At 37.0% G+C, this 21,818-nt stretch overlaps 1 protein-coding gene across 7 annotated transcripts in view; it reads right to left on the bottom strand.

The window, feature by feature from the left end:
* FOXP1 (forkhead box P1) overlaps positions 1 to 21,818 on the bottom strand; it is a 642,166-nt gene that overhangs the window by 43,343 nt on the left and 577,005 nt on the right. For all 7 annotated transcript variants that reach the window (XM_090283832.1, XM_090283838.1, XM_090283837.1 and 4 more), the window contains one exon: positions 7,190 to 7,294. In XM_090283832.1, coding sequence (XP_090139958.1) covers positions 7,190 to 7,294 — 105 coding nt within the window. The remainder of the gene's footprint in view (positions 1 to 7,189; positions 7,295 to 21,818) is intronic.

The following is a 21,818-nucleotide window of genomic DNA, read 5'->3' as shown; positions in this document are numbered from 1 at the left end:
CAACTAACTTAATCCCTCAATTTAAATAAAATAATTTTAAAAACCTAATGATACTTTACTCAAGAATCAGAGCTTTTTATAAGACCTGTTGCCAATATTAGTGCCTTGAAATGATCTCATCTTTCATCCTGGCTAAATTCCAACACACAATTTCATTAACCCAGGTACTGCAGGTGATAAAACTCATTTTTCCCTAAAGAGACAGCTAAAAAGTACCAGTTATACATTTATGAAGTACCAGCAATCAAAATTATGGATTTTCTAAAAGGTTTTTAACTACTTTTATTGAAAGGAAAATCGCTGTCTCAGACTTTTGTGACACTACTGCTAATAATAAATTTTACCATTTAGACATGGCCATAATATGGTAGACAGTGTCAATAAAAGTATGGAGCAAAGATGATCCCTACCTTTTAAGTAATGCTTTCTACTTATACACCGGAAATGATCATGTGAAATACCTAAGCTTCCTAATGGCTCTTAAAATATGTGATCACACAACAATGTATCTAGAGTGACACAATGTGCTCTCTACAAACAGGCAGGTATATGTAGAATTTCAGGAGTAGACATTGAAAATTTTTTCTGATGCTTTCAAAGTCTGCAAGAAAAAAATACATTTCATTTGCATTTCTGACTAAAATATGTTTGCTAAAAAAATACGTTAAATGTTATTTGCTTCTTTTCAAGCAAACTGGTGGCACTGGGCCTGTTTATCTTTGGCAAACTTGCCTAAATTTTTCTATCTGATGTTTTATAGATCACTAGAGGGCACTGTGGTATTTAAGCCACTCTGACCTCTGTGAGTACTGGGAAAGGTCTTGAACTCCTGAATAATGTCAGAAAGGTGAGAAACTTTTTAAGTGGAAAAAAGATTTTTGTAACACCTACTTTTAATTTTACTAAAGTAACTAAAAAATGCATAATATGTGGAAAAGTCAAAATCATAATAATAAGCTCATTTTGTAATGTTCAGAGTTGTCACTTGGGATGGGGACAAATTTCATTCCTGTGTTAAGATGTAAATTGAGACAGGGATTCAATTTGCATACACCCACATTATAGCCAGCTAGCCCCTCTGCCTGTGCTCCAGTCTCCCGAACTAACCAGAGGTCATTTCAATGCAGAACATTCAGGCGTGCAAACTGAGAGCCGCAAACGGCTTTGAAACAATTTATGATATCCGGCCTCTTTCGACATGTATTAGCATATACCTGGTTTCTTTAACATTCACTTTGTTTTTCCAAAACCACAAACAGAGTTGCTGGAATTTCATGTGGAAGTGCTTAAGGGGCTGAAAGTTAACACCTTTGTGATCCTCGCAGCCTCACGGTGGCTGTTAAACAAAAGCCTCTTTGTCAAGGCTTTCTTGAAATGTTTTCTTAACATGTTCCAAGTAGTTTTAGGCAGGGAACTAAAGTAAACAAGATGTTACCATGATAAAAACACTTGTGAAAACATTACAGAAAGCACTTAGTAGTTTCTTTCACATAAAACTCTTTACAGTTTTGAGAAGTAAAATTCACAGAAAAATTTTTTAAAGCACACTACCAATGAAATGTCCTCTATTGTCTACAGTCCTCAACCTCTTTGAAAGGGTCAAAAAGGGCATTTTCTTTCAACATTTCTCTGAAAGCTGTCTGTTAGAGCATTTATAAAATTTATTTTGGCTTCAATAAATATACATCTGAGTAATATACAAAGGAATTTTTGTTTTGTTTTGCACGGTGATTTTTTCCAGGAGAAATAACCAAAAAATAGAAACAAAACAAACAAAAAACCCCCCCAAATTTCTTTCAAATAGATATTAAACAAGGCTACAAATTACACTTTTATAAGATGTGATCGTCTAAAAGAAAATCTAGTAAAAAAGGGAATATTTTCTGCAAGCATATAAGGGTACCTGGTATTTGTGAAACTATGGGCCTGTGTCTGATTTTACATTCTAAGTTGGAAACAGGAAAATGTGGTCATAATTTAACCTTCAAATTCACTCTTTACCTTGCCAAATATGAGTCCCTTTTTAAAAAGAAAAAGAGAAGAATTATAAATCTGTGTTTTTACTGGTGCAGATTGTGTGTTCAACCTGGTTTGAAAGAAAAAAAACAAAGGAAAAACAAAACGGATCCAGTGGGAGAGAATGGGGCGACCCCCAGGAGCTTCATGCATCCTCCCATCTGGATGGCACTGGGCTTGTTTTTGTTTTTCTGTTATCTGAGGATTCCAAGCAATGCAGGACTGGAGGATTTCATTAAAGTTAACAGGAGCACCTGCTGGTATCAGTTAGCTCTAACAAATACAACAGTCACATGATAATTCATGGTTGATAGATTTTAAAAAATCAACACTAAAACTGCAACTTGTTTTGAGAAGAAACGGAAATGAATGCGTACAACGGACGGGGTATCTGCTGATTCTGATAAAGCTGTGAGGGAATGACAACAGGGTGGTGATCTATAGTATTTACTTTTGAAATCAAGGCCCTGTGGTATACCTTACCTTGGGATAAATACTGCAGGATGGTCACAGAAAAGTGTCAAATCTCTGGTTTTGATTTAGCAACAGGTATAATATTTATTTCTCAGGAGGGAAAAAATATATACCTCATCTTTACACCTGTGAGCCTCCACCTCTTCCTTTATTTAACCCCTCTCTCTGTTAACAGTGGCATTTTATTGTCAGATGGGGTTTTTACCCTGAATAAACTGATCCTGGCCTCTCTAAAAGTTACACTGGAGTAACCTGAGCAACAGAAGGCCGGCAAACAGTTACCACTTTCTCCAGTACTCTAAAAGACAGGAGGAACCCTGGCCCATGGAAGTGTAAAAACTGCAGACGGTAAAGGAAGTAAAGGGCAAGACATGCATGGATATTTCCCCAAATAGTAAACTTCAGGGCTCTGCAAATTTAAACGAAAATTACACTGGATAGCAATGACCAAGGAACTGCAAAAAGATTTCTCAGCTAAAAATGTGATGACACCAAAAATTTTACCCTATGTTCGAGGTCAGCAATTGGTCCAAGGGACACAAGCCACTCCTTACATGTGGTCCTATGGATGCTTGTGTGCTACAACGGATCAAGGGTGAGCAGTTGTGATAGAGACTAAGGTATTCATTGCCTGTTCCTTTACAAAAAAAAATCTGCTATCCCCTGCCCTAAAACCACATTCAACTGTGTGGGAATTTCTACAAGAAATGTATGGTTAAAAAAATGATTAAGAAGAGACATCAAGACTGTGCATAGTCCCTATGTACAAGGTCAGAAATGTTTCAATAGCTTAAACTACCCCTCTGTTTAAAATATATTTAATAAGATAAATGAGAAGTACTAGTATTTTTAAAGAATGCCTAGTATGGGCTAGGCACTTCACATGATATACCTTTTTTTTTAACAGCCCTAAGAGGTGGTTACTATTGTTGTCATCCCAAATTACATGAGCTGATACTGAAGCTTGAAGAGACTGTGTAACCAACTTGAAAAACACACTCACACTAATAGTAAGTGGCGTCATTACCCAATCTGACTTCTTTTCAAAGTTTTCTTTATACCGAGCGCCTTAAGTAGAAAGCATATAGTTAATAAAATGCACTGTTTCTAAGCAGGTGGTATTGTGTAGTCATTAAGAACAAAGGCTATAAGGCCAGAATGCCTGAGTCTGGATTATGACATCACCTAGTATTAGCGATAGAACTTAACATCTTTGTGACTTAGTTTCCTTACCTGTAGGTTGAAAGTAATACTTTAATAGTATCACTATAAGGTGCTTGTGAGGGTTAAATAAGTTATATATGTAAAGCACTTGGAACTGTGCCTGTTCTACAGTTCAGGGTTATTTAATTATGAACTCTTACCAGAGGACTTTAAAATTATCGGATTAGAACATAGGTGAAGAAAATATACGTAGCAACACCAAAATCAAGGTCAGAGCAAGGCCACTTTTTGTTGAGTAAGGGTGCCTTGGATAATCAAAGCACCATTGGTATGGATTTGCTTAAACCATGAGAAAATACCTCCAAAGAGAGATAGATAACAGAAGAGGAGAACGCGCCCAGAAAAGAGGTGCTTTCAGAGCCTGCGAATCATTCTTCCCAATAACAATGACTCCATGAATACATCATTCAGAGAAGCCACATGGTTTGGTTCAAACCATAAAAAGTTGGGTGGCTCTTTTCTTTTTCTTAATCCCCAACTGAGGACATTTAAAAAAATTGCTTTTAGAGAGAGAGGAAGAGAGAGAGAGAAACATCAACTGGGTACCTGTCCGGACCAGCATCAGACCCGCTACCTAGGTATATGCCCTGACCAGGAAATCGAATCTGCAACCTTTCAGTTACATGATGACGCAGCAACCAACTGAACCATACAGGCCAGGGCAAAAGTTGGGTGGCTCTTTCAGCCTAGTTCACTGGAAGGAAAAGCTGGCTTCATTCAAACCACTGTGCTTCCCCTTTGGACTGCGTACAGACGTAGGAGATGTGGATCTGTCAGAAGACTAACTTTCCACTACATCAGGCAAGATACCAAAACCTGAAGACAATTTTGAATTTCCAAGAGCAAAAATCATGCTGTAGAAGAAAATCAAAATCCTAAATTTGTTATATATGGCCGATCAACATGTAACTCAGGAAAGCATCTAGAGAACTAACTCTGAGTTCCAGAGGGTTTTTCCTTATTCGGCATTTACCCTCGCTGTGCTGGTTTATAATATTCATTTTTCAGTTTCAGGAACCAAGTCTCTCATCCCTACCCCTTATAGTCCACACAGAGAACATCTCTGTCTGCTCTGCAGGTGGGCATGTGAGACAATTCTGGTTCAGAGCAGAACACATGACTCAATCTGAGCAATGACGGTCCGCCCAGGAATTTTCCTGGAAAAGAGACACACTCTAGGATTGATAAACTTGTGACCTGAATCTGTCTTCTTTAGTCATAGTCAGTTCCACTTGGAAAGAGCTGAAGAATGAAGGCAGCACAACAGATAATAGAGCAAACAAAGAATCAAAATTCAAAAGACCTTGTTCATGCACCTGGATGCAGCCATGCTTGAAGGTAGCTACATACCATTGAACTTCCTAGTTACAGAAGCCAATTATCATTTAGGGACCCCCCCTCCCCCACCACATACTTCTTTTTTGGCTTAAGCAAATTTGAGGTTCTATAGCTTGCAAAAAAGGCTTCTGACAAATATAAGTCAACAAATAAGTATACTAGGAAATATGTTAAAGTTGCAGGTTGATAGTGTGTATTCTAATTCCACCAAGCTAACATGAACTGAGAACAATGTCATGTAATGTGTAAAATCATAGTGTTCGATAAGTAGTTTTCCTATACAAGAGCCAGACTCCAAATATCCTTAGAAAAGACCTTTTTTTAATACAGGAATCAGGCCTAGGTCTCAATTCTAATGATGCTTAGATTCTTTTCTTTCATATTAGATGTGGTTTGAAATTGTGCTGTCTCTTTGTGGAGGTACCCTTTCACATATATACATACAAACATACACATATATGTGTGCATATCACCTCACTATCAGCTCACATATAAATGACTATGATTTACAGATTAGGGTGGAAATACTTTTGACTGAACAAAATTTTTAAATGGGTCAGGCTGAAAAACTGACTTTTTTTCTTGTGACTAAAATTGATACATGTCACCAAAAATATTGACAGTAATTTTATAGTTCTAAAGACTTTATAAAAATATATCATATTTATAGACGTTTATCAGCTATTCTATAGATGAGTGAAATCAGCATCAAGATGGGATTTAAAAATGATTTCTACAGAGATCTTTCTCTCTCAATACCCAAATAGGAACTGGTAAATGATCAGGAAATAATAATATAAACATTCTTTAATGAATGACTTATAATAGAACAAAGCCCAATGACACTAACTTGAATCAAAATAACTGTAAAGGGCTATTGCTTAATTTAAAATAAAATATCACTGATCTCGATTGCTGATATTTAGAAAATAACTTCAGGCATTTATTTTTAAAAAAGTGTAAGTACTTACATTTTTAATGCTCTTCAAGTAAAATATTAAAGCTGCGAAACTATGAAATAAGACTCACAGATTTCCATTCATTAATCAAAAAATGATATTCATCATAATGCCTTGCAGGTAATAACTAGCTATATCTTTAAAGGTGGCTTTATTATAATATTTGTATTCAGGTACATAGAGATAGATATAGAGATTGTTCTAAGAATATAAAAACAGCACAAAGCTGGACACCTGAACATAAATTAGCCTGCCTCTCTTTCTTGGGGCTTGAATGAGAGAGAAAAGCCAGAGGAAAAAAAACCTCCAAAAGTCCATTTGCAAACTGTCATGCACCTATATGTACAGGTTTAGGTTTGTACATATATTTGTTTGTTGCATGATATGTTCATATTAAACATAATGTATTAGTATACTCAGTCTACATGTCAATGACAATGATATTATCAATATATTTATGAAATGTCAATAGAGCAGGGTGGATAAGGGAAATATTAAGATGTAGTGCAGAAGTATTTCACTTCAACTAGACAAATCAATATCTTTCAGAGATACTCTGCCAGTGTTACAGATTCAAATGAGATAACCCAAGTTTTAGTCATACTTTAATTGTAGAAATTAGTTATTCCATTCTCCCCGTAAGGACAAGGCTCTGAATAAAAGTGAACAGCAATATTAGAAAGATAAGAATCAAGCTGTCAGCATTTCCTCAGCATCCATTTCTTACATTTATAGTTATTTGTACAAAAGCAAAGAAGAGGCCCAGTTAACAACCTACAATTGGCCAGTAACTAACACCAATTTTATAAAAGTGGAGTAGGTATGATTTCTTATGTAGGGCCGTGAGTAAAAGTGAAAACTAATTTACTGCAAGTTTAATATTGGGAGACTTTTTCTTTAATCACTGTCATTCTGAAAAAAAAAAAAATGGGTAAACATAGGCTCTTACTAAATGTATCAAACTGCCCTTCAGAGTAGCTCCTTTCCTATGGATAGTGCAGCCCTCCCTGAAAGTTGTTAACAATTGTCAAGACCGAGTGCCAGACCTTGTGCCTAGAGTCACCCTCAAAGCAGTGGTGTGAAACCCTCCAGCAAAAAGGCATTTTATGAGGAAAAGCATGAACATTGGGAGGTGCTGGCTACATAAAAAGAAGAAAGCAATATAAAGTGATTCTTACTTTAGAAATGATTGGAAATCTTCACACACTGCTTCGCAGCCTGGCCACTTGCATACACCATGTCCATAGAGAGGATGGCTATGGGGGTGCTCCTCATGGGACAAACTGAAAGAAAACGGACACACAATAAGAGAAGGAATTTGTTGCCAAGAACTGTCCCACCCCACACAAAATGCAGGGCCAGAAGTGAACAGGAAGGAATCTGAGGTTTTCTTTTCCCATGAATCTCACTAATTAGTTCTGCACTGTTATTTAAAAGCAAGAGTTAAATCCCCAAATATGAATAGTCCAATGTTAGAAATGTACCACCATGTATTAAAAGTGTTTGACAAGCTTTTGTTAGATGCAAAGATCTTGCCTCAAACTGCAAAGAATTCTTTCAGAAGATATGTTATCTTTTAATCTACATAATGCAATTATAAAATCTGTACTTGATTTTGAGATTCTTTTACTGTTTCCCACCCAGAATATTATACATTTTTCTCTTCCTTTCCACCACGCGGTGCTTTGGGAAGTGTATTTGTGCACTTGCTGATGAACCATATTATCAAATATTTTCTCTATTAGGTTATTGCATCCAGACTTCTTTCAGACAAATTATTTTTACAGTTGTTTCCATAACCTTAGATTCTATCAAATGGAAATATAAAACTAACACTGAAAGTTCTGTTTAGTATACAAGCACATTCTCTTCAAGGAAAGGGCTATTTTGTAACTTACTCCACTGCCTCTTTCTGACTTTGAACTCCAAGCACAGTGAATTATGACCATACACATGCGTCTTGTATTTTATATTACCACCAGGATGTGTTTTCATATATTTTATCGATTCACATTCAAAGAGTAGACATACACAAATGCCATTTGTCCCTTATAATTAATCTACAGTAAACATTAGGAGTAAACACACACATATAGAACAACACCTTATCAAAGATCAACAGGTATCCCTATGGCATTTGAATGACTTTACTGAAAATCAAATATAATCTGAAAATAATGACAAGCTATTTTGCCTTCAAATATAAAATAAATCTGGGAACAACAACAAAAAACCTGTATAAAGCTAACTCACAAAAGTACTGAAGTATGTCCCTCATGGGAGATAATAATATAAATAAACTAAGATAGCTATAGTGAAATTTATAAAGCTTGGTGATTAAAGGATATTCTCTTAAGTAGTTAAGAAGGTAAAATCACATCAGACTGAAGGAAAGAATTACTACTATCCATGTTCATCTTCATATTTTTTAATGAGTAAAATAGACATGACCATATAAGATGACGGATGTTAATTAAACTTGCTATGGTAATCATCTTATGATAAATGTAAGTAAATTATTATGCTGTCTAATTTACGATGCTGTATATCAATTATATCTCAATAAACTAACTTTTAAAAAATTACTGAGGTTATTTGAAATTAAAGAATCCTTTTAAGTATTAGGATTCTCACATATTCTGACAGAGGAAATCATTTAAAAAATATAATGTTATTACCAACAATAAAGAAAAAACCTAACCATAATAATTATTTTCTTTACTGATTTTATTAAGATTATTAAAGTATTTTCATAACATTAATAGTTAACATTTATTTATTGTAGAAAACTTAGAAGTGTTGAAAATAATTACACTACAACACATACATACACATTACCGACAAATTAAAGCATGAAGAAATGTATCATTCCTTTATAGTCAACATAATTTTGTAAATAATATCTCATGTTATCAATCAGTCTTCAAGGATCACATTTACTGATGTGTAATAACAGTCCATCATACACCACCTTAGCTCTACTTACATGTCAAAATTTACCTAACCATTCCTCTGCTTTGGACATTGAGATTCCTTTCATGTTTCCTTAATTTATGTATACTGTTAGAAATAATATTTGCCAGAGTAAACATCCCAGTATACACTGATACATTCCGAGAAATGGGATCACCCAGTTAATAAGTTTTAAAATTTACTACGACTATTCTATCAAGTTGCCCCTAAGAAATGCTACATGCCTAGTGCATTCTTAGCCATTATACATATTTTTGTGTGATCCTTTAAGTTGGAAACCTGAAACCTCAACTAGTAAGAATATAAAATTAATATCAATATAGGCGTACCTCGGAGACAATTGTGGGTTTGGTTCCAGATGACCGCGATAAAGTGAAAATTGCAATAAAGTGAGTCACACAATCATTTTGGTTTCCCAGTGCATAAAAAAGTTACATTTACACTATTCCGTAGTTTCTTACGTAGACAATAGCATTATGTCTCAAAAAAAGTACCTTAATTAAAAATACTTTTGTGATAAAATATGCTAACCATTATCTGAGCCTTCAAGGATTCATAATCTTTGGTGGCAGGGTTGCCACATATCAGTTTGTGGGGGAAAAAAACATAGTATCTATGAAGCATAAAATGAGGCATGCCTGTAGTTAAAAACTGCAAATAGTTATTCTACTGTGCTTTTTAGGGTGAGTCGAGAGTGTTCTGAAAATAATAGTATTAAAGGAATAATATGCATTCACTACAGAAATTTATGACTACAAATAAAATGTACATGGTTTAATATCATGTTGGCCACTCTCCCCGCTGTTCTTTCATTAACATATTTGTGAAGCCTCTGTGGCCTGAATAAAAACTACTCTGTTCTAAGACCTAATTTTTAGTTCAACTTGGTAAGGATAGATGACAACTGACTGCGGACAATCAGTGACACCTGAAGTCTAGAGAAAGCCAACTCCTCTCACAGACATACATAGTCACAGAGAAGACCCCTTGAAAATTTGCTTCTATATTAAAACCATATTCTTATAATAAAAAGGTGATCTGTTCTTATTTTTTTAAGTTCACATAATACGAGTAGGCTACTAACTCAAGTCCATTCCCTCCTACCCCAGCCAAGATAACTCTGCTAACATTCTGCTACATTATTGTCCTGCATTTTCTTCTAATGTATTACTAGTTTACAAAAAGTGAAACATATTCACCCCACTGTCACTTGCTTTTCATTTTTAATATATAATTGGATACCTTAAAATACTGACATAAAGTGCATGGCTTTGGAAACAAAAGGAATAGGCTGCCAATGGTGCTTTGACAGAGCATCTGGAAAAGCATGTAAGACACTGTAATAACTGTTACCTTTGGGGACAATACTGGAAGTCGGGGTAGGGTGGTGGGGAAACTGAATTTTTACCTTATCACTTTTTGTTTCTTGTGAAGTTTTTATTTTGTGCATTATAGGACTTTAGTGCTGTGCAAGTATAATTTCTCATAAATATAAACGCGCATATGCATACACACTCAAGAGAAGTCAAGTGCTCTGCAGGTGTCAGTTCTTAGCACGCTGCTTGCTGACCGTGGCTTGCTGTGGCTGCATGTGTGGCCGAGGGTCACCTCTTGCCTCCCCATCGTTACACTGTATGAAGCACTGTCACACCCCACCAGCTGGACCTCTGAATGGCAACTTTTCAGTCCCATCAGAAGTGTGGGACTAACATTTATATTCAGACTGCCTTTGGGGACTTCCCAGAAGGGACAAGGAGAGAAATTTTAAAATGAGGGAAAGACTGTTCTTAACTTGAACTAATCAGGACTACATTTACAGAACGAAACATGGTAGAAAAATGACAATGTGAGCATCTGATGGTCAAATAAAGCCTCTGAGTCTAATCTAAATAAATTGTTCAAGGATAACTCCCAATGTGAGAAGTACAACTTCTGAAAAGCTGCCCAGCCAATGACGGGTTTGCCAAAAAGTTCGTTCAGTTTTTTTTACATAAAATAAAAGACACATTTTTCATTTTCACCAATAACTTTACTGATTTGGAGATTTTGAGTATGTTGGCTACCTCCCACTATTGGCTTCTAGTGAGTAGAGACTGGGGTGCTGCTAAACACCTTCCAATGCGTAAGACAGCCCCACAGCAAAGAATTGTTTGGCCAAAATATCAATTGTACCAAGCAACTTCGCGAACGACTTCTGACAAATTCAATCAGTCACAGCACCTTCTCCATACACTGCACAAATCTTTTTTTTTCTTTTGCATTTCAGTTGCATTTTTACCTTTCTGAAATAAAAAACCATAATACGCCAAAATGCTGCATGTTTTCTTCCAGTTTTAATATTAAAACGACTGCACAAAAGTCACTAAATTTTATAAGTTTTTTTAAATGCACGCTGATACGACAGCTGTAACAATACAACCTAACAAAATTGTTTTGAATGAACTTAAACACAACCACTACTAGAGCCATCATACCCAATATTTGGTTTTGAAGAAATTTAAATATATTTGTCCCCAAATTAAACTTTTTAAAATTTAGAGTCAACTGTTTAATAAAGTGTTTCTTACTATAAACTCCCAGGTTGAAAATTCCTAGGGGCAAGGATTGTGTTGAGTTCATCTCCACAGGCTCAGTAAATGTTAGATGTGCTCATGAATGAACAGACAATAATTATGGTATTCACTTAATTTCTATACACTGAGTTGTACAGTCATTTTTCTATTTTTGAAGATAAACACCTTTGTTGTTGTTGTTGTTTTATAGGCAATGACCAGAATGATGTTAATACACCTGAGAAAACGGCATTCTGACACTTTCTATTAATTTTATTCTGAATATATGCAATAAAAATAGTATGCAATCAAGAAAAATTAGTCGATTTAAATTTCTCTCAAAAAATCCTTGATATGTGAAAATTAAGTAAATTTTTTACAAAAGAAGAGTGATAGATAGCATTTCAGAAAGAACCAACTTGCCATGAAAAGTATGATTATACATAAGTATGTAATAACAATTCCTGACAGTACAGGATATTAAATAAGAGTTTATATTCAGTATAGTGTAATGTCATATTTCATGACATTTATTTAAGAAGTTTTTCTATTTGTGTCAAAGTATACCAGACGGAGACTTAACTACAACACTGACTTTAGCCTTTGAGAAAACTTTATATAATGATGATGATTCCTCAATGGTGTCTATTCACTACTGCCTCCCCAAGTTAATGAATTAACCAAACTTGAAACTAGAACCATTGATTCACCTGCTAAAACTAAGAACAACTTCTCATATTCAGTCTGTAGTCTTTAGTGTTGCTTACATTATTAGTCCTGTAGGGTAATTTTCCCTGTGGCAATCAAGAGAAGAATCTATGAAGGAGGTAAGAAGAATAGAATCGACACCTTGCTATACTCCAAGATATTTCCTACTAATTCATATGCCAACTGCCTTTACTCCTGAAGGAACAGTGCTTCTCCTGTGCCCTGATCCAAATGTCAGGTCTGTCTTCTAAGTCTCCTCTAATCTTTTTTTTTTTTATTATCTTTTCTAAGTTCACCTGTTTTCTTCCTTTCTAACTTTGATTCATCTGTAACAAAAGGCTACATCTGTGTCCATTAGGATTTAAAGCTTCTCCCCCAAACACCCAAGAAAAAAATAGTCCAAATTATAATTTATATTTTATTTCACGGGCATGTTATTTGATAAGTTATGGAAGACTACGGGGTCATGCTCCAGTCATTGAAAATCGTGGTCTTTCTTTTTCATTAAGTTTTATTGAGATAATTCATACACAATATCATCCACACCTTTAGAGTGTATAATGCAGTGGTTTTGACTGTATTCACAGAGCTGTGTAGCCATCACCATAATCTAACTTTAGAGCATTTTTTGGCATACCAAAAAGAAATCCTGTACCTATTAGCAATCATTCCTCATTTCTTCCCAACCACTACCAATTACTAACTTAGTCTCTGTTTCTAAAGATTCTGGACGTTTCATATAAATGGAATCATACAATATGCGTGTGTGTGTGTGTGTCTGGCTTCTTTTTTCTTAGCATAATAGTATGTAGGTTTACTGATACTGTGTAGCAAGTATCAATACTTCGTTTCTTTTTTATGGCTTAATACTATTCCACTATATGCATATGAAGTAATTTGTTCTGTTTATCCACTCATCAACGGATGAACATTTGGGCTGTTTCCACATTTTGGCTATTGTGATTAATGTCAATATGAAAATGCATGTCAATATACTTGTCTGAGTATATTTTCTATTTTTTAAGCTCTGTATCTGGGAGTAGTATTGTTGGGTCATATGATAATGCAACAGTTAACATTTTAAGGAACTGCCAGACTATTTTCCAAAGCAGCTACACTACTTTATATTCTCATCAGCATTGTTTGAGGGTCCAATTTCTCCACATCCTTGTCAACACTTGCTGTTGTATGGCTTATCTTAGCCATCCCAGTGGACGAAAAGTGGCACTTTTTTGTACTTTTGATTTCTATTTCCTTAATGATTAATGATGTTAATATCTTTTCACAGACTTCTTGACCATCTGTCTATCTTCCTTAGAGAAATGTTTATTCAGTCCTTTGCCCATTTTAAATTTTGGGTTATTTGTCTTTTTATTGTTGAGCTCCAAGAGTTTTCCTTTACTTTTTTAAGCAAGAGTGTTTTTTTTTGTTTGTTTGTTTGTTTGTTTTTAATGCCCTGGCTAGATAGCTCAGTTGGTTAGAGCATTGCTCCCATATGCCAAGGTTGCAGGTTCAATCCCCGGTCAGGACACACACAAGCATCAACCAATGAGTGCATAAATATGTGGAACAACAAAAATTGATATTCCTCTCTATCTAAAATAAATAAAAAGATTAACAAAAAAACATGTTCTACATGTAAATCCCTTACCAGATATATTATTTGCAAACATTTACTCCCATTTGTGAACTGTCTTTTCCATTCCCTAATGGTGTGCTTTGAAGCACAAAAGTTTTAAATTTTGATGAAGTTCAATTTATCGACTTTTTTCTTTTGTCCCTTATACTTTTTGATGTCACATCTAAGAAACCACTGACTAATCCAAGGTGATGAAGATCTAATTCTATGTTTTCTTCTAACAGCTTTAGCTCTCACGGTTGGGTCTCCGGCCCATTTTGAGTTAATTTTTGTATATGGTATGTGGAAGGGGTTCAACTTCATTCTTTTGCATGTTGTCTTGGCACTGTTTAATAAAAAGATAATTCTATCCGAAATAAATTATCTTGTCACCTTTGTCAAAAACCAACTAAACAAATATAAGGTTTGTAGTTTTTTTGTACTTCATTTTTGCTAGATTTATTTTTCCCTAATATACTGCTGTGTTCTCAAAAGAATTTATACTTAATTATAAAATAACATTTGAAGTTACATTAAATTATAAAATAACTTTTAAAGTTAGGGGGAACACACACACACACACACACACACACACACACAGACACAAATAAAACCTCAGCAACTAAACTTTTGAAGGATGAGTGCCTGGTGCTCTTCCCAGATCCTGCTGAGCCCCTGTGTGCTGACACATCTGTAACTATGTTTTGTGGCTCTGGGCTTCACACATAAATGGGGTATAGCTCAGCCTTTCACTGAACACCAGCACTGTTTCTCTAAGGGAGCTCAGTGCATGAAGACCTCATTTCTCATGACAGCTGTGCCAATAACCAGAAACCTTGCAAGTTATTTAACTGCCCTGCCCTCCATTTCTGCATTTGAAAACTGAAGGGAATCCCACAAGATGGCCTGCAATGCTCCTCCTGGCGGTAAAACTTCTACCAAGAATATGCAGATGGCAGGGAGGGGGCATAAATGACATATCCTGTTACTGACAAGATGAATAAGGAACAGGTGCTTAATGAGTACTGGTTAAAAAGAATGAATGAGGTTTATGCCTTCCAGTAGGAAGTAACAGAATCCTTAACACTGCTGCGGAGCAGGAGGCTCTTTCCTTCTAAACCATTCACCACAGGCTGCAAATACACACACTGCAAAGCACTGTGAATCCCAAATCCTGGGTCACCTCTTCTGAATTGGAAGCAGTTGTGCTTCCTTCCCTCCCTTCCCCACCATCTGGCCTTTCCTCCAGCCAGACAACAGAAGTGGAACGCTGACCCTGAGACAGGATGCCCGGTACTGATGATGAAGACTAGTTCATGGACACTACCTCTGGGCCTCACTGTGGCTCAGGTCCCTACCTGTCTTTCTTCTTTCCAATTTTTCAGTCTCATGCCCATACCGACATGCTTTCTTATGTCCACCCCATGACAGTGTCACCACAGATCTTCCTCTCTCAGACTGTCATAGCCTACGACTTGGGACGCTTGGCAAGAGGCAGCTCATTCCCAACCAAACATGAAAGTCCTCCAGATAGCTCAGGTTTCCAGAAAGGTGTTCTCTTGATATACAGAGTCAGGACTGTCTATTAATAAAAATGTGATCAAAATAGCGTCAATGGAAACAACTGCTGTTTTAAAACGTTTCCTTTTATTTGCTAAATTCTTTAACTACTTACACTAAAATGATCCCACTTTCTCTCTTCACTTTTTACTTATCATGTTTCTCTGCCTTCTGTTTTGCTATCATATCTTACTTTCAATGAGATTTTAAGTATCTTACCAGAGATTTCTTAGGTTTGGATATGGAAGTATGAATTCGATTTCTAGTGATGAAGTGATATCTGAAAAAAAATCGTACTACAGATTTTTTATACTAAATTTTCAAGAACGAATTGATAACAACCGGTCAACTTGAATAAAACCAAACCAGGAAAGCTGGCTTTGGAACTTGACCTTAGTTGCCCAAGTTCTCCAGAGCCCATGGTTTGGGGATGTGGGATGGGACTCAGTGGGGCACAGTCATTTTCCTAAGAAATACCTAGTTTCTTAATATGTAAACAGTTATGGCCATTCCATGCACCAAGGAGATGGGAAGGGCTTTCACCATGGACTGGTGATCCAACGCTTATGGGGCCTGTGCAAAGTTCTACAAGTGGCCGCAACTGGTCACCACACACTGAATCACACGCTACAGTCAGGCATTTAAAAATATGGCAGCAGCCATTAACTACGGGAGAACTCCACGTGGTTTGCAAGGAAGTAGGGGAGAGCCACGCGGGTTGAAAGAGCAAAAGCACCTTACCAGCTGGCCTTAAGGTCTGGTGGGTAAAAAGGTGCCACATTATTCTGGATTAAATGCTGAAAAACACAGTGACACAGGCAAAACCTCCCCAATCAGGTTTGAATGATTGGGAGCTGCTGGTGAAACTGACTGTGTCTAGGAGATACAAAGCCATGGACTTATATTTTCCTAAAGGGAAACAGTACCTTTGACTTTTCTGTTCTAGAACTAGCCCGGTTTCGCAGGCGGAAGCAGAACTATGTGTTTGTGGGTGTTTTAAAGAAACCTGCCATTAATCTAAATCTACATAACCTTTAAATAAACAATTCCTTTTCTTTTCACCAAATTCTGGTATCGAGAGTTATGCTTTTTGGCGGCAAGCAATCGAGCCCCTCATTAATGAACAGTCCATGGGTTCTGTTTTAGTTCCAGGGGGACAGGGTTCTCATGCCTGCCCACAAAAGTGCAAGTAAGATGTGGGGACAGGAAGTGGTGATAAAGCACCTCACGGTGTTCCTGGTAGCTTTGTAAACGTGACCTTTCTCCTTTAACTTTCACTGAAAACACGTGGAGAAGCACATGGCAGAGTCAGCAGACAATCTAAATAGTTCATTTCTCACATACTGCCTTAGGTTTTGCTTTTCACCCATTACAGAAATAATGCTATCCTATGCGTTTATCAGTTTTCTTAGAGTAAGTTGGCAGTTGGTTTTATAATCTTAACACAAAGAGAGAGGTATTTTATCCAGTCCTATTAAAGGGTCTGGCCCCGAGTGACAGAGGATGGGGTTCCGCCCTCAACAGAAGACGTCCAGATGCTTTTTTCACTTTCACTCTCACGCAGTGAGTCCTTGACTCTCCTTCCTCAGAATGCTCATCTTCTCATTTTTCTGCTGCTTTTGAAATCATGTTTAATTAAAGGATTTCACATTCCCTTGTGATATGATATATTCATGAGTAAAACTTGTGATTGGAGTGACTGTGAATTAGTCTATTAAGTGCCCGATTTGTGCTTTTAAACAATGATAGAGATTATTCTTATATTATCTGTTCTCAAAATTGTGCCTTGAGACATGAGGGCTACCTTAACTAACTTTAAATATGAAATAAAAGCTATTAACTCATCTATGTTTAGGGTCTTTTTTTTTCTCAAATTACAAGTTAACCTGAGAGAAATAAAGGGTCATCTTTCTGCAATGTCCTCAGGGCATGGCCCATCAAAGTGCTGTGGTGGGTGAATCTGAGTGCTATATAAATATCCTCACTTTTGTGGTTTCATATTCAAGCTCATGTGTACTGAGAAAAAATTCAACTACATTATCAGATTTGTGATTTCTCCGTGGTGATCTTTTATGAAACCTATTGAAGTTAGCCGATTTCCAGAAAATATTAAATGAAAAGTAGTAACATGCATATGCATATATTGAGTATGGTAGGAGAATGACTCAAAGATTGCTGACTGGGCCTAAAGTTCATAATCATGTCGAAGGCTAAGGACACACCACCTTCCTTTGCCCGTTGCTATTCTGAGAGTATTGCTTGTCAAAATTTCTTATGGATATAAATCACCTGGAGATCTTCCTACCATGAAGATTCTGATTCAGTAGTTCTGGAGTGGGTGGGGCCCCAAACTGTGCAAATCCCATAGGCTCCTGGGTGATACTGACGGTGTTGAGAGTTCTTTCCCTGTTCTGCATCTATCCTAAAAGCGACTGCACTTCAAGAAGCATTCATGAGGTCTCCTCTTTATTAACTGTGGGTTGATAAGCAAGTTGGAGATGGAGAAATATGAAAAGGGCTGGTATTGAGCAACTTAACCAAGAGTAGCTACAAACTCATACAAGTGCTGCCCTGAGTTATTTATGAATTAAATGCAAGGCTGCTTAAACATATGTGTGTGTGTGTGTGTGTGTGTGTGTGTGTGTGTGTATCACAAAACTGGTAAGACTGAAGGAAGTTAGCACAGAGAAAAGGTCATTTCCTGTTTCTGCTAAACAAACACCAATTTTACATGATCACATATCTGCTGAGTGACACTGATCAGGAATATCCTGGCATACACTGTTGAATCAGTGGGTCTGACAACTCAAATTTCATCATTTCCAAACTCTAGGTCTGCCCTATGTATCATGTAAGCTTGGGTGGTGTCCCTGAACTTAGAAATAGAGAACAGGTGTGAATAGAGGGGTCCTGAACTAACTTTTCAGGAAGATAATGCCACACAATGCCAGGTGGAAAAGAGGATTTTTAAAGACCGGCAGGTTTGTTTAAATTGGTCTTAGACAAAAATATATCTAGTATTTCTAACCTCTGAGTTCACAAATATGACTTCTTAGGATAATGCTTATTTCATTTAAATTTAAAAAAAAGTCAATTTTAAGAGAATATTATAAATAACAATGTAAGAAGATATGGCAACTTCATAAAGATGGGACACATTCAAATTACTAAAGTTTGGAAAACTAAAAGCTTATGAAGTATTCCTCAGGAAGACCCAGTGTGCAGCTGAATTTACTTCTTGAGTTGACACTGACATCAAGGTGAGTTCCTGCAGACACACTTCAATTTGAATTTTCAATGGAGAAGGAAGAGCCTCAGAGTCACCTGGAACTTAAGGGACAGAGACCCACAAAGGGCACAATAGCACAGTACAGTGTGTTCCAATGCTTTTAGGACTAGATCTAACCATTGAGGATCGAGAAAGCTTTTCACATGTAGGCTGTAACTATAACTAGTAAAACTGGCTGCTTTTCCAATGGTGAGAACCTGAGGTTGGTGCCATGATAGGTGATAAGTTTGGCAAGTTCTTTTCTCCACCATCCACATCACCAATCTGCCCCATCTCCCTTTTCACCTACTCTGAGCAATACATGCCACCTTGATTTCCAGACTCCAGGAGTATAGGCATAGTAGCACAACGGAGTAGGAAATGAGAACCGAGTTTCTGAGGCTGTTTGGTGCATTCCAGTCAGTCCATCACAAACACAGAGCAGGTGATGACAAAGGCAGAATGCCTGTGTTTGCATGGTGCTGAGTGAAGGAATAAATAAAGGAAAAGACCAAGAAGAGGCAGAGGTCCATCTTTTGTTTCTGACACCAGAAAGGTTTATCCTGAGTTTGAGTTTACCACTGATAGCAGTAACACTAGGATCTCATTAAGAAAACAGAATGCTTTCCAAAGAGTGGCTGTGAGCAACTGTGTCAATACAGAAAAGGGACCACTAATCCAAAAATTATTGACACCATCAGGCAGGCATTCTCATTGAGTCAATGCAAGTGTGTTTGCACTGGTGAGTCACAAGGTCTGTGTGGAGCCTTGCCCATATTTTACAGGAACCAACAACACCCAGAAAACCAAAGAGCATAAATCAAAGTTCTGATACTAATTCTTCTTATTGAGTGCCTCCCCCCAGTACTCCATGGATGTCAGTACAATAATACTTTACACTCACAAAAATCATGTAACTGTAGTGTGAGGGCCAGATGAGAAAGCACAGATGAAAGATAAGCTGAAGATACAAATTGGCTTAAAAACACCACGCATGGCATTTCTGTTTCCTTTGAGTGACTCCACTGGATTAAACTCTTTTCTTCTTTTAGTTCAGTGGGTTTAAATAAACACCAAATTTGTGAAAATCATGGTCTTGGGTTCCCAGAACAGAATTTCTACACTGGGATTCATAAGAAGACCCATGGGTGGGTGGTCAGTAGAATATTAAAACTCATTCATTAAGGTAACATTAGAACTTTATATGAATATACATGTGTATGTTTACACATTTCTCACCCCTTAAGCCTCTAATTTTTACAATACAGGTAAAGTATTAGGCGTGTATAATTAATTAAAAGTACATTTACTAGGTGTGCATTTTCAAAATTTTTAATAATGATGAGGGGAATGAATAATCAAATACCTTTGGAGGTAATGGGCATAAACTGTGACCAAGTTTTCTTCCCCTCTGAAAGACTTTTGCCTAATTCTCCAGTTGGAGACAGAGAGAAAACTGAACTGATGACTGGTACATAAAATGTAATATTTGATTTGGTCCTGAGAGTATCAGTAGGAGCTCAACTGCTACAAGGAATAGAATGAGAACAGGCATAAAAAGCATTTTCAAGCATGAAAAAAAAGGAAGTTTGAAAGACAATTATCAGAGTAGCTACAAATGATTTAAAGGCCAATCTAAGAAATTTTAAAAGGAATTTTATTCCATAAAATAGTTTTTAATGGATCAGAGTCTTAAAGTTTTTCTCTTCAAAATAATGAGTTTTGGTACTGGGAACACTGATAGTAAGAGTTATCCAGATCACTTCTGTCACTTTGAATCCGTAGTAGAAAAGGAAGAATGCCACAGTGAGTGGTAGTGTAGTAGTCGGGAAGTTCTAGAACAGTTCTCAAAGTATGGTCCCTGGGAACCTGTCAGAGATGCAAATTCTCAGGCCCCACTCCAATTTACTGGATTAGAAACACTAGAACTGGGGTTCAGCAATTTGTAGTTTAGCCAGTCCTCCAGATGATTCTGATGCAAGCTAAAGGCTGAGAATCAGCTCAGCAGAAACCCAAACTTATTCTCTTGTTTGGAGCATCAATAAGTATCAACAAAGGCTACCCAGGCACTGTTATAGCATCAGTGGCCAAAGGGCAGCAAATACACATGTACTCTTAATGGGTTTTTGATCTTTAATATCTCATTAGTGCTCTTTTTTTCTGAACATTTTCTCTAGACTCTGCAATGAAATTCAGCACCTGCTGCCTACAGACTGGAGCCTTTCTTTCATGGGGCTCATTGTGTTAAAACATCTCACCTGATTCCTATGTGGGGCTGGGAATACATACACTACAATATTACACTAGTGCCCATTTTAAACAAATTATAGACTATTTTGTATATACTTCTATCACTGAATTTATTAACTCGCGTCTCTAATTCGACTGTGAGCTCCTAAAGGGGAAGAACTATGTTGCAGTCATTTTTAAATTCCCAGAACCTATACAGTTAGTATACAATAAATGCTCAAAAAAAGTGGTTTGAATGAATAAGTGACTTTAACAGTAATAGTTAATACTTATTGAGCACTTACTATGTACCCGAGATTATAATGTGCAACAACTCATTTAATCCTAGCAGTTATCTATGAGGAATGGCCTGGTATGATATGCATTTCACAGATTTAAAAGAAACTAAGGCCCCAGAGGGGAGCGGGAAGGGGCAGAAGAGGGGAAAGAAGGGGAATGGTTTAGTCAAGGAGCATGTGTAAATGACCCTTGGACACGGACAACAAGGTGGGGATTGACTGTGGGAGCAGGGGTTGGGGGTGGCGGGGTGGACAGGGCAATGGAGAGCAACAGGGGGAAAACTGGGACAACTGTAAAAGGACAACAACAAAAAGGCGAAATAAAAAACCCTGAGGCATACCAAGATTAAGTAACTTAAGTGGGTAGCCTGTGTTGGAATGCAGGCAGTCGGCTTCAGAGTCCACACTCATAATTACTAAAAACACAGCTGCCCCCACACTGCAGAGGTATGGGCCTGGACTAAGCAAAACACGTTGTCCTCTTTCCTCTGCCACAGGGCCTTTGCTCCTACTGTGTCCTCTGCCTAAAAGGCTCTTCCCTCACTTCTTCACACCTGCTCAAGAGTCACTTTCTCAGAAGTCTTTCCCAGACCAAATAGT

The sequence above is a fragment of the Furipterus horrens genome, unplaced genomic scaffold (genome assembly GCF_987537825.1).
Source record: "Furipterus horrens unplaced genomic scaffold, mFurHor1.1.pri manual_scaffold_7, whole genome shotgun sequence".
Lineage (NCBI taxonomy): Eukaryota > Metazoa > Chordata > Mammalia > Chiroptera > Furipteridae > Furipterus > Furipterus horrens.
Note: the sequence above shows the minus strand (reverse complement) of the source record. Positions and strands in the feature narration are given on the sequence as shown.